Raw genomic sequence first — 14018 nt, forward strand, 5'->3', positions numbered from 1 at the left:
AAGAAATAGGTGATTTAAATAATTCAGTATCAGAAAAACAAAATGAATAAGCCATTGAAAAATCCCTACAACCATCTGGATTCACAAGTGAATTCCATCAAATGTTCAAAGAACAATTAACAACAGATGGTAAAATAGAAAAAGGGAGAGATCCTTATAAACTCTTTTTATGATACAAATATGATCTTGATACTCAAGTCATAGAGCAAAAAAAAAAAAAGCATAGAAAAAGAAAACTATAGACCAATATTTGAAATGAACAGCAACATAAAAATATCAAATAAAATATTAACAAAGAAGTTTAATAGCATAATTAAAAGATTTTACACTATGACCAACTTGGCTTTATATTAAGAAAGCAGGATATATATATATGGAAAAATCAAATATAATAGAGCATATTAAAACCAAAAATAAAAAAGCACATGATTATGTTGCTAGAATCTCAGGTTTTTTTTTTTTTTTTTTTTTTTTTTTACAAAATCTAGTACCTGTTTCTGTTTAAAAACAGAACAACAACAATAAAAAGCATCATAGGAATAAATAAGTAGTCCTTTTTGCTTTGGGAAGTATTATCTATTGAAAACCAAAAGTCAGTCTTATATATAATGAAGAAACACTTTCTAATCAAGTCAGGAATTAAGCAAGGATATCTATTATCTCTAAAAATGCCAGTGAAAGTAATAAGAAAAGAAAGAGAGATTTAGGGAATAGACATGAGTAAAGAGGAAATTACTGTTTCTTGCAAGTACAATATGATGGCCTAGCTAGTGAACCCCAAACAATCAACTAAAATAATAAGTGAAACAACCTGAGCAAAAGTTGTGGGATCGAAAATAAATCAGCACAAATCACCAGCATTTTTGGATTCGACAAAGAAAATCAAGTGATAAGAATTAGGATGAGAAAAATCCAATCAAAATAATTACCAAATATATAAAACATTTATTTGGGGGGGTCTATTTGCCATGTGAATACAACTACAAAACACTATTTATGAAAACAAAGACCAACTCAAATAATTAAAGAAACAGGAGTTGCTCATAAGCAGGCCATTTCAAAATAATTAAAGTAACTTAAGTTAACAATTATAGATAAGGAGAAAGTTCTTGACCAAACAAAAGATAGTGAGGATCACTTCAGATAAAATGGGCACTTTTAATTACATAAAACTGCAAAGTATTTTGTGTCAACTAAAGTAATAGAGTTAGAGGGGAAACCATTACTGGCTTTTAAGAATCTTTTGCAAATTTTGATGAAAAAGATCTGATATCCAAGAAATATGTGAAATTGATACAAATTTCAAGAACTATTCTCCAGTAGATGAAGAGTCAAAGGGTAGGAACACCCAATCTATCAGCATACAAAAAAGGCTCAACTGATTTCTAATAAGAGAAATGAAAATTAAAACCAACTCTGCATTTCCCCCTCATATTTTAAGTAATTTCTCCAAGATCACATCACTAATAAGTGTTGGAGTGTTTTAAATTCAGGTCTCCCTAATCCTAACTCTAGCATTCTCTTTATTATACCACCTAGCTATATCTGAAAGAAAATGACAACTTTGGAGGGACTGTGAGACAGATACCCTCACTCTTGGATCTGTATCCCAAAGAGATCAGAAAAGAGGGAAAAGGACCTAGATGTGCAAAAATGTTTCTAAGCAGCTCTTTTTGTAGTGGCAAGGAACTAGAAATTGTTTGGATGGCCATTAGTTGGAGAATGGCTGAATAAGTTATGGTATATAAATGTAATGGAATATTATTGTTCTATAAGAAATGATCAGCAGGATGATTTCAGAAAAGCCTAGAAAATCTTACATGAACTGATGCTGAGTCAAAGAAATAGAAAGAACTCAGGAGAATATTGGACAGTAAGTAACAATAAGATTATATTTGATCAATTCTGATAGACTTAGCTCTTCTCGGTAATTCAGTGAGCTTAAGACAATTCCAATAGGCTTGGGATGAAAAAACACCATCTGCACTCATGGAGAGTGAATAAGCATTATTGAAGCACACTATTTTTACTTTTGTTTGTTTCCTTTTTCTTTCTCACGATTTCCCTCCTTTGTTCTGATAGTGCTTTCACAATATGACAAATGTGGAAATATATTGAAAATGATTGTGCATATATAACCTATATCAGATTGCTTGTTCTTTTGGAGAGGGGAGGTAAGAGAGGGAAGGAGAGAAAAATTTGAAACTAAAAATATTGCAAAAATTACTGTTGAAAACTACCTTTACATGTAATTGAACAAATAAAATATTACTCAGAAAAAAATACACTTCAAAAGAAAGAGAGAAAGAAAGAGAAAAGAAAAGGCACACTAATACAGGGTTTATAAGGCTGTGGATTCATCCAACCATTCTGATTATATCATAGCCTTTTCTGAATGTCAATATAATCGTGTGGTCTTTAAAAAAATTTTTTTTTGGTATAAATATAGTTTGTTATATTCATAGTTTTCCTTATATTGAATCAGCCCTGCATTTCTGATAGCACCAATTGTTATAGTGCAAAATCCTCTTAATATGCTTTTAATATTTCTATAAAATTTTTTTTGATCACTGTTCATTTGAGATATTGGTCTATAGTTTTCTTGCTGTTTTTTTTTTTTTTTTTTCTTCTTCTCCATGACATAATCATTGGCTCATTGACAATTGGGTCTATACCCCAAATATAATCAAAGATATCAAGGAAAGAAGAAAAAAATATATATAATACAAAAATATTCATATTAACTTTTTGACTGCGTGTGTGTGTGTGTGTGTGTGTGTGTGTGTATACATGTGTGCTGGTAAAGAAGTGGAAACCACAGGGATCCATCAATTGAGGAATGGCTGTTTCTTGCAGGTATCATATGGTGGCCTAGCTAGTGAACCCCAAAGAATAAACTAAAATAATAAGTTTAACAACCTGAGCAAAAGTTGAAGGACAGAAAATAAACCAACACAAATCACCAGCATTTTTGAATTCTACAAAGAAAATCAAGCAGAAAGAGTTAGAATGAGAAAAATCCATTCAAAATAGTTATAAAATATATAAAACATTTTTTTGGATGATAAATTATGGTATATAAAGGTTATGGGATATTACTGTAATGTAAAAAAAGATGAAGGAGATGGTTTCAGAAAAATCTGAGAAGACTTGAATGAATTAAAAGTAAAGCTAAATGGGCAGAACCAGGAGAACAATTTATTTACAGTCACAACAATATTGTAAAGTTAAACTACTTTGAAAGATTTAGGAATGCTGATCGAGATGACTGATCACAATTTCAAAAGCCTTAAGCTAAAATATATTATCTACCCTCAGATAGAAAATGGATGGATTCAGAATAAAGATTAAGGCGTATTTTCTTTTCTTTCTTCTTCTTCTTCTTTTTTTTTTTTTTGGACATGGCAAAAGTGGGAATTTGGTTTGCTTGTGTGTGTGTAAAATGGATTTTGTTTTTCTTGATTCTCAGTGGAGGGGGAAGGGAGAAAATTTTGAATTAAAAGTAAAATAAAGTTGAATTTAAAAAAGGAGGAAAAGATCTTAGATATGTGCAAAAATAATCATAATAGTACTCTTTGTTGAAGCAAAGAATTAAAAACCAAAAGGATGACCATTAATTATAAATGGGATACGACTGAACATCATAACAACATCATAAAGAATGTATAATAACAAAAAACATCATAAAGAAAATCAACTTTGAAAATCTTTTAAGATCTTAATGCAGTGGCCAACTACAACTGCAAGGACAGATGATGAAGGAGAAGTGACAGACTAGAAGTGCCAAATGCAATATATTGTTGTGCCAAAGTTCCTTTTTAATGTTGTGACCCAGTTTCTCCAATTTTCCTATTTAGTTATTCTGCCTCAGGTTATAACCTTTCCCTCTTAATGTTTGATGAGATAAAGGTCTACCTCAGTTGCTCTGCCCCCAAACTCCAGGTTATAATCATTCCCTCTTAAATAGTTGATGAGATGAAGGTTTTATATCTTTAGGTTATAGACATTTCTTCTTAATGTTTGACAGGATAAAGGGTTATCCATTTTAGATGTCATTAGTATATCAGTAACCTCCCTCCATTGTGTCATCCTAGGGCCCTCCCCCACCATTAGGTTATCCCTACCTAGGTACCTCCCCCATTATGTCACTGTTCTTGTTATCCTATAAAAAAGCTTGCTGTCCCAATATTTAATGCTGGACTCTTTGAGATGATAGTCTCGTCCAGCCCTGGGACCAAGATCCATTTGGTCCCAGTTTCTCTCTCCATTTAATAAGCTATTGAATTGGTCTCTAATCTCTGTCTTGCTCAGTTTCTTTGACATTACAATATATTTTCTGAGATGGCCGGCGTGTAGATTTATTTTGCTTGATTAGGTTTATTTATTACAATTAAGGGTACATTGATTTTAAAGAAGGACAAGAGGATGGTGTTGTGATAATACAAAAAAGGGGGGGAAGGGAGGGGGAAGAAATAGGGCCATTAAAGTACCTTTTTAAAGCACAGAGGAGAGTTTAAGGGGAGATACTGACAGGATAGCCAACTTTGAGCTGATTATATACTTACATAACCAATGTATATAATAGAGAATCATGGTTCATACACTGTTTTCTTTTTCTGTTCTTTGTATATGGACACATTCATATCTGATTATATTTGTCCAGTTCAAAATGACCAAAAAAATCTTAGAAAGCAAGTTTAGGATGAGGAAAGTATGGGTAGATTTAACAAGCTTTCAGAAATAAGGAGATGGTCTCAGCATCCTCTGCCTTCACCAAATGTCACCTAACATATTGTTTTCAAGTCTCAACCTCACAGTTGAAGAATGACATTGAGAAGCTATAGTTTCCAGCGGCGGCTAACAAGGATAGTACACGGCTGGGAGTCCATGGCATATAAAGATCAGTTAGAGGAATTGGGCAGGAATTGTCCTGAAGAAGAGAAGACTGGAGACTGGGGGATGAGGAATAATAGCAGCCTTACGGATGAAGGATTAGATTTACTCCTTTTGGTTCCAGAGGATTGAAACACACCAGAAGTGAGTGAAAATTGCAAAGATGTCCATTTGGGTTTGATGGAAGGATGAGAGCTGCCTAAAAGCAAAATGGCCTTCACTGAGAGACAGTGGATTTTCCCCTCCTTAGAAGTCTCTAAGCAGAGGCAAGATCACAAGCTTTCAGAGAGATTTTTTTCCTGCATGGCTTGGTCGAGGTGGATCAGGTTGACCTTCCAGATCTCGAATTCGGTTAGTCTAGAACTCCAGGGTCTGTGTCTTTTGTACCAGCCAAACTGCCCCTCAACCAAGTTTTGTCTCCCCTCTTTGGGGCAGTGAAATCGGCATGAGATTGATTCAAGGAAACACAAAGGGCATTTCTTGCCCCCACTCATAAAAATTCAACCATAACAGCAGGTCAGTCTACTACCCTCTCCTACCATCCTTGCTGCCAGGGCTCCAGCGCTTTGCAAACTTACAGTCGGTGTGCCAACAGCCTGGATGTTCTGCCATGTTGTTACTGGTTCGGCAGCTATGTGCCACTCTGGAAAGGTTTTCAGGAGTAGCTTCACAAAGGTGGATTTCCCCACAGCTGCAAAAGAAATGATATTTTTAAAAATTATTTTTTCATTATCAAAATGTATTTCTCTCTTTTCTACTCTGAGTTACCCATGGGCAGGTGATGGGAGGCTGGGGAGGGAAAGGAAAAGCAAAACCTTCATAATATTCATGTCCAAACAAAATAAATTCTTGCAATGGTCATGTTCAAAAATATATTTCTTATTCTGCATATGGATCCCTTTACTTCTCCATTGGGATACGGGAGCATTCTTAATCATTGGTCTAGACTCCAGAGTCATGGTTACTCATTGTGTTGATCAGGGTTCTTGAGTCTGTCAAAGTTGTTTGTCTTTAAAGGGTTGTCATTGTATCATTTCTTGTTGTTTTTTTTTTTTTTTTTGGTTCTGTCTACTTTACTCTGAATCAGGTTTCTCTGAAATTATCCTTTTAATTATTTTTTACAGCACAATGACTATTCCACTATATTTTCATACACTAACTTTGTGAGTTCTTGATAGACATCCCTTCTCTTTGGTTTCCAGTTCCTTGCTTCTACAAAAAAGAGCTGCCATAGTTCTGCATATATGAGTCTTTCCTCTTTTTCTTTGATCTCTTTGGGATATAGGCTTTCTAGTGATATTGCTGGGTTAAAAAAATACAGACTAGTAACTTTGGGGACATAATTACAAATTGTTTTCCAGAATGCTGTACCATTTCAAAGTTCCTCCAACAATGCATTGATATATCTGTTTTTCCATAGCCCTTCCAATATGTTTTCCTTTTTTTTTTCTTCCAAATCTGCCAATTTGAAAACTGTCAAATAGAACCACAAAGTTGCGTTAAATTGTATTTCTCTCATTATTAGTGACTCGGGACAGTTTTTTATGGTTATTGATAACTCAAGTTTCTTCTTTTGAAAACTGCCTATTTATATTTTTGACCATTGAAAACCACTTGCAAGTGGCTCTTATTTATATAAATTTGAATCAGATCTCTATGTATCTTGGAAATGAGACTTTCTCAGAGAAATATATTCCCCAAATACCTTTCCTTTCAATGAACTTTTTGCTTTCTAATTTTGATTACATTGGTTTTGTTTATACAAAAGATTTTAATTCTAATAATCAAAAATGTCCATTTTATCTTCAGTGATTCCCCTCTATCTTTTGTTGGTAAGGTGTTATAAATTTACATGTAAACACATAATATATTATTAATATTATAATAATTATTATACATTACATAATATAATTTATGTGATTATAATTATTAATATATTACTAACATTATAGTATATAATATTCATATTATATATAATATATATTTAAATATAAATGTATAAATCCAAAAGACAATTTGTTGCTTCTATTAAGTGCTTATGGTGATCTCTTTTATAGCTATATCACTTTTCAGTTTATAGTTAACTTGGCATGTTGATCTACATTGAGTTTCTGCCAATCCTCTCTTCAATTCTCCCAGTTTTTGTTGAATGGTAAGCCCGAGCAGCAATCTTTAGTTTTGTCAAACACGAGTTCAATAGCTCATTTGCTTCTATTATGTTATTTATTCTATATTATTCTATTCCATTATGAGCTTCTATTATTCTATAGAAGCTCATTTGCTCCTATTATTCTATTTCCTTCTATATTGTGTTTACAATTTGTTCCAGAGATAAAGTATAGTTGATATTTGGTATTTGTCTCAATTTTTTAGAAATTTCTTTTCCCTGAGCTTTTTTACCCTTTTCCTTTCAGATGAGTTTGATTATTATTATTATTTTTCTTTCAAGTTCTATAAGGTACACTTTTGGTAGGTTGGTATGGCACAGGACAAATGTAAAAGGTAATATTGTCATTTTTATTACAGTGTCTTAGCACAAATGGCAGCGTGGGAAGTCCAACCATATCATTTCCCTATTCAGGAAGCATCAATGGCTCACTATTACCTCTAGTATCAAATACAAAGCCCTCTGTTTAATCTGAAAAGTTCTTTGTTATCTGGATCCCATGGGCAGCTACGTGGAACCAGTAGATGGAGTGCCAAGTCTGGAATCAGGAAGACTTGAGTTCAAATCTGGATTCAGACCCTTACTAGCTATGTGACCATGGGCAAGTCATTTTGCCCTGTTTGCCTCAATTTCCTTATCTGAGCTGGAGAGGGAAATAGCAAACATTCCAGTATCTTTGCCAAGCAAACCACAAATAGGTTCATGGAGAGTCAGACACAACTAAAATGACTGAATGACAACCACCCTCTGGGGCCATTGCACATTTTTGCATTATTATATATTTCTCTCTTTGCCTCTCCCTACACTTTATGATTCAGCCAAACTGACCTTGCTGTTTCTCACATGAAATAGTTCCTCTCCAGTCTCTATGGTCTCCTCCTGATCATGCTCCTGATTAGCATAGCCCCCTTATTGCCATCTTAGAATGTCCAGCTTCCTTCAAAGCACATTTCAAATGCTATCTCCTTTATGTTCCCTTCTACTGCCAAAGCGTCCCCCCAAAAAACTGCCTTTTTTTACTGGGGTGGGGGGAAATGTATACACCCCCCCCCCAACCTCCTCATACATAGACATACTGTCTGGATTCCATAGGCAATTTCATTTTTGTTTTCTATTCCCCACGAGGGGAGGAAGAATGCTACATGTCACATATTTAAACTTTAAATTTATATTCTTTTTTTGGTTAGATATCTTTTTATTTTTTATTTTTATAGCTTTTTATTTTCAAAACACATGCATAGATAGTTCTCCGCATTTACCCTTGCAAAACCTTATGTTCCAAATTTTTTTTTTCTCCCTCCCTTCCCCTAATCCCTTCCCTAGATGGCAAGAAATCCAATCTAGGTTAAACATGTGCAGTTCTTCTATATACATTTTCACAATTATCATGCTGCACATTAATTTAAATTCTTTAAAAAACCCAACATAACATTCCCTGTTTCATGAACAATCCTCTTTTTTTGCTCTTCTCTATGGAAATGTTTGTGTCTTTTTCATCTTTACCATCATCATCATCATCATTAAAGAGTTCTTTATTTCCTTCATTTTAACTTAAGCACAACCTTCTCCATGCAGCCTCTACTGACACCCCCAGCTCCCCAAATGACCATACCTCTATTTTGTAGTATTCGGTATATATTCTGATCTGTACATTTCTTTTCTTTTTTTCCCCTGAGGCAATTGGGGTTTAGTGACTTGCCCAGTGGGTCACACAGCTAGGAAGCGTTAAGTGTCTGAGACCAGATTTGAACTCATGAAGATGAGTATTCCTGATTCCAAGTCCAGTGCTCTATCCACTGCAGTAGCACCTAGCAGCCTCTCTCGGGATCTCACTTTCTCTAGAGGTGAGATTAAATGTAGAAGGCATCAAATGTACTTGGTGAGTCAGATAAGAAAATGACATCTTCAAACAGGAAAAGTAACCGTTAAATGACTCCAGCTTCATTTATCACTGAGCCCATTGGTCTCCCAGCTTGGGTTTTTAGGACTACGGCTTCTCACTGTCTTAACTGAAGCATAACCACAGATGATTTCTAACTTGGGGTCAAAGGAGTTTCAAAAACTAATGGACCTGGTGGGAAATGGCCACTGAAAAACTCCAGTAGAGATGACAACAAAATGGGGTGATTTCCTCCTAAAACTGAGTGGGAAAGCAAATCTTTAGAAAAGCAGCTGAAAGTGACTGAGGTAAAGCCATAGTGATTGACTGAATGGTAGAGGTAGGTAGAGGGCACAGAGTGCAACGAGCTTGGACTCAGGAAAACCTGGATTATCTGACTCTCAGGAGCTGTGTGACCAAAGAAAAGTCCCATAATTCCTCTGAACCTCAGATTCCCAATCTCTAATGAAGTTCAGTAATACCTGCAGGGCCTTTTGAAAAACAAACAAACAGACTGTGGTTATGGGATTTCAGTAAGATAATGTATACAAAAATTTTTTGTAAACTTTTAAGTGTGATGTGAATGTGGGTCATTAATAACTGCTCAGTTCTCCAGTTTCCTTCTCCTTTACAACCATTCAAAGGGGCCCAGCTCTTCCCCAAACCTAGGGCCACTGCTACTTTCCTCGAGCCTAAATTAAATGAGCAGAGACATGGGACCCAATGGGTCTGAATGGAACTGAAAAACACAAAGGAGATTTACAGAAACTGGAATTTGCCAAGCAATAAGTTTATGATCTTGTAGCCTAACTCAAATGGGTGATATATGTATACAGGCGTGCTCAAGAAGGCCCAGTTCTGCTTGATATAGAGACTTTGGAGTCTTAGCTTAAATCCCATCTGTGATATCTATTACCTGTGTGGCTTTTAGCAGCAATTTCTGAACCTTAGTTTCTTTACTTATAACATGAGTGCAGTTGGACTTAATACATTCTTTTAAAAATTTTATATCTTATTTTTTCAATTACTTGTAAAAAACAATTGTCATCCATTTTTAAAATTTGAATTCTGGGGCAGGTAGGTGGCACAGTGGATAGAGCATCAGCCCTGAAGTCAGGAGGACCTGAGTTCAAATCTGGTCTCAGACACTTAACACTTCCTTGGGCAAATCACTTAACCCCAAGTGCCTCAGAAAAAAAAAAAAAAAAAAAAAAAAAAAAAGAATTCCAAATTCTCTCCCTCCCCTACCTCATCAGTGAGAAGGCAAGCAATTCGATATAGATTATTCATGTGCAGTCATGCAGAACATATTTCCATATTAGCCATTTTGTGAAAAAAGAAACAGATACTGCTCCTCCATCCCCCCAAAACACCCACAACCAAACCCTAGCAAAATTTCAATGTCCACTCAAACTCTCTCAGGTCTCGCAGGCAGGTAGCATTTATTCATCATGAGGCTTTCAGAATTGTGTTGCAATATTGTATTGTTGACACTTAGTTATTCCCAATTGATCATCATACAACATTGTTGTCACTGTGTCCATTGATTCCTGCTTCTGCTCACTTCCCTTTGCATCAGTTCCTGTTAAGACTTTCCAGGTTTTTTTGAGAGCATCCTGCTCATCATTTCTTTATAGCACAATTATATTCCACCATAATTACACACCACAACTTGTTAAGCTATTCTTTAAATGATGAATACTTCCTCAGTTTCCAATTCTTTATCACTATAAAAAGTTGCTAGAAATATCCTTCCTTCCCTTCCCCCCCTTTTAAAATGATCTCTTTGAGATATAAACCTAGTGTGGTATTGCTGGGTCAAAGGGTATACCCAGTTTTACATCCCCTTGAGCATAGGGACATAATAACTTCCAAGGTTCTTCCAACTTTAAATTTAGGATTCTATAGTCTAGAACTCCTGGTACCCAAGGAATTAAGAGTGGACAGAGAAAGACCAGGAAGGTATAGAAGAATCACACATGTTAACACATATTGGATTACTTGCTGTCTAAGAGAGGGGTAGGGGAAAGAAATGAGAAAAATTTGGAATACAAGGTTTTTCAAGGTGAATGGTGAAAACTGTCTTTGCATAAATTTTAAAAATAAAAGCTATTTTTAAAAAAAAAGAAGACCAGGGAGAAAGAGCCCCTGGATGTCATAATGTCATTACATAGTCCTGAGAACAGAGGCAATTACAATAAAGTGCTCGATAAAGAGAACTTGAAAGATTTACTCTGGCCTTCAGAGAAAGAACTTCAGGCCATCAGAGAGTTAATAATTAAAAAGACCAGTTTCTATGGCATCCTCAGTTTTTCCCTACATCTGGCACTCATTTCATGACCTAATGAGAAAGAAGCCAAGTTAGGGCTCATCTGACATCTAGAATGAGTGAGGTGATCAAAACAACTGACTTTCATAAGCGGCCTTCTTCCCAGTGGGCTAAGATGGCTCATTTCTTGGCCGAGAGGACAGAATTATGGCTGTTAAATGAGGGCACACACAGGAGGATGTGGTTACTGTTTAGGGCCGCTTTTCCTGCTTGATTATATCTGATAAGATCTCTCCAATCTTCCGGGCAGTTGGGTAACAGCAATCGTAGTAGTCAGTACTAATAGCTAACATTTCTATGGCACTTTAGAGTTTGCAGGGCACTTTCCACGTGTTCTCATTTGATCCAAGCGAGCACTCAGTGAGGCAGGTGCTGGTATTTCCTTCTTTTCCAGATGTTGAAACTGAGGCCCAGAATAACACATGTATAAATGATATATAAGACTAAACTGGTTATATTCTAACATTGGGAGATGCTATAAATGCGAACCCTATAACTGTCAAGGATCATGTTTCTTGTAGTTCGGTTGTTTTCAGTCATGTCTTATTCTTTGTGACCCCATTTGAGGTTTTCTTGGCAGAGATATTGGAGTGGTTTGCCTCTCCAGCTCATTGGATAGATGAGGAAATGAGGAAATTGTACAGATGAGGCAAACAGGATAAGTGACTGGCCCAGGATCACACAACTAGTAAATGTCTGAGGCCAGATTTGAACCCTTGCCCTCCTGAGTTGAGGGTTGACACTCTATCTGCTGCTCACTTAGCTGCTCTAGGCAAGAGCTGGGAGTGATTCTCTTCTATCTTAATGATGTGAAGAGACTAATGGAAAGAGGAATACACAGGGCAAAGAGAGGAATGGTGGGTAAAATTATCATAAATAATCAGAGCAATTAAACATCTTTACAAATGAGAAGTAGGGGGTAGGAGGAAACAGCTGACAGAACAACTTTATTCTCATCTGGATGAAATACACACACACACATACAAAACACTTGAGTGCAAAACTACTTATCACTCAATGGGGAACTTAGTAGGAAAGGGGAGAAGGAAGAAGGAAGGAATTAGAGGGAAGATAGATTAGTTAAATTAAATTTATTTGATTAGAGGAGAAGCTAGGTGGAATAGTGGACAGAATATCTGACCTGCAGTCAGGAAAACTCATCTCAGTGAGTTCAAATACAACCTCAGTCACTTACTAGTTGTGTGACTCTGAGCTAGTCACTTAACCCTATTTGCCTCAGTTTCCTCTTCTGTAAAATGAGCTGGAGAAGGAAATGGCAAACCACTCCAGTACCTTGGCCAAGAAAACCCCAAATAGGGGCATGAAGAGTCAGACATAACTAAAATGACTGCATAACAATAACAAGAGATAAAGGGAAGAATTAGTCCAAAGCAAAACAAATTTTAAGGATATATTTAAAATGTTTATAGGTATTTTTAAGATGGCAATGTGGGAATCTGAGGGGAGGTATAAATTGGGGAATGACTAAACAAACTGACATAAAAAGATGAAAGAAAACTACTATGCTGAAAGAAATGATGGAGACCCTTACAGAAAAACTTGGAAAACTTAACTGAATTAGCTTAGAGTAAAATGAGCAGAAACAGAAGAAAAATTTATAGAAAACAATAATATGTTGTAAAGACAAACAACTTTGAAGGGCTTAGAACACAGACCAGTGTAATCACCAGCCACACTATAAAGGGTCAATGATGAAGCAAGCTAGTCTCCACCTGACAGAAAGGTGATATAATGAGAATATAGAATAAGGTGTGTGTGTGTGTGTGTGTGTGTGTGTGTAAGTAACTTGGATACAGCCAATGTGGAAATTTGTTTGGCTTGACTATACATGTCTGTAACAAAGAATTTGCTTTTCCTTTTCTTTCATTTGAGGGATAGAGTGAGAAGGAAAAAAAAGGTTTTTAATTTTTTTTTCTGATTGAATAAAATTAAAAAAAAAACAATTTAAACAAAAAGGGATGTTTGGAGAAAGAGAGGAAGATAATGAGTCCCATTTTGGACATGTTCACTTTGAGATGTCTATGGGACATCTAGTTCAAGATGTTCAAAAGGCAGTTGGTGACATGATCCTGGTGAGGGCTGAGACAATGATACAGGAATCATTTTTTGCTGATGGCAATTAAACTCATGAAATCTTTAAGCAAGATAGTATGGAGGGAGGAGAAAGGGGAATCAGGACAGAGACTCTGGGAACCCCCATGGTGAAAGGGCATAATCTAGATGAAAAACTAGCAAAGGAGATGAGGGGCTAGCAAATAGGAGAAAGCAATTTCAAGAAAAACGAGAGGACAGAAAAAGCAGTAGAAGAGGAGATCAATAGTGTGACAAGTGGTAGAGAGCTTAGGAAGGATGAGTCCTGAGAAAAGGCCGTTAGATCTGGCAAGTGATCTATCATTGATGCCTTTTACAACTCTGACCTGGGAGGCAGGCAAAGGGGTTGGAAATCAGTCGACCATTTCCCTAATGCTGCCACTGAGGAGTTATCTATAATTAAGACAGGTTAGGAACTGGGCAAAGTCTATCAGCATCTTGGCTTGGACCCACAACGTCCGTTTTCTGCTACAAAGAGCCCACATGCAGGAGCAGGGACCTTGTGCTTTATCTCCCCGGCAGATGGTGCCTTAGTGATTACAATCACTTCTTAGGGGGAAACTTTGTAGTGCCTGGTGTATACTTTGTATTAAATCATTTGTCTCTAAGTTGTTTCTCCTCAGTAGAAATGTAAACTC

General features: G+C 36.0%; 1 protein-coding gene across 1 annotated transcript in view; it reads right to left on the reverse strand.

Moving 5' to 3' along the window:
- Window positions 1-14018, reverse strand: part of DGUOK (deoxyguanosine kinase) — a 46851-nt gene that overhangs the window by 29349 nt on the left and 3484 nt on the right. Inside the window, exon 2 of the mRNA XM_051974142.1 lies at window positions 5472-5584. Coding sequence (XP_051830102.1) covers window positions 5472-5584 — 113 coding nt within the window. The remainder of the gene's footprint in view (window positions 1-5471; window positions 5585-14018) is intronic.

The sequence above is a fragment of the Antechinus flavipes genome, chromosome 2, assembly GCF_016432865.1.
Source record: "Antechinus flavipes isolate AdamAnt ecotype Samford, QLD, Australia chromosome 2, AdamAnt_v2, whole genome shotgun sequence".
Lineage (NCBI taxonomy): Eukaryota > Metazoa > Chordata > Mammalia > Dasyuromorphia > Dasyuridae > Antechinus > Antechinus flavipes.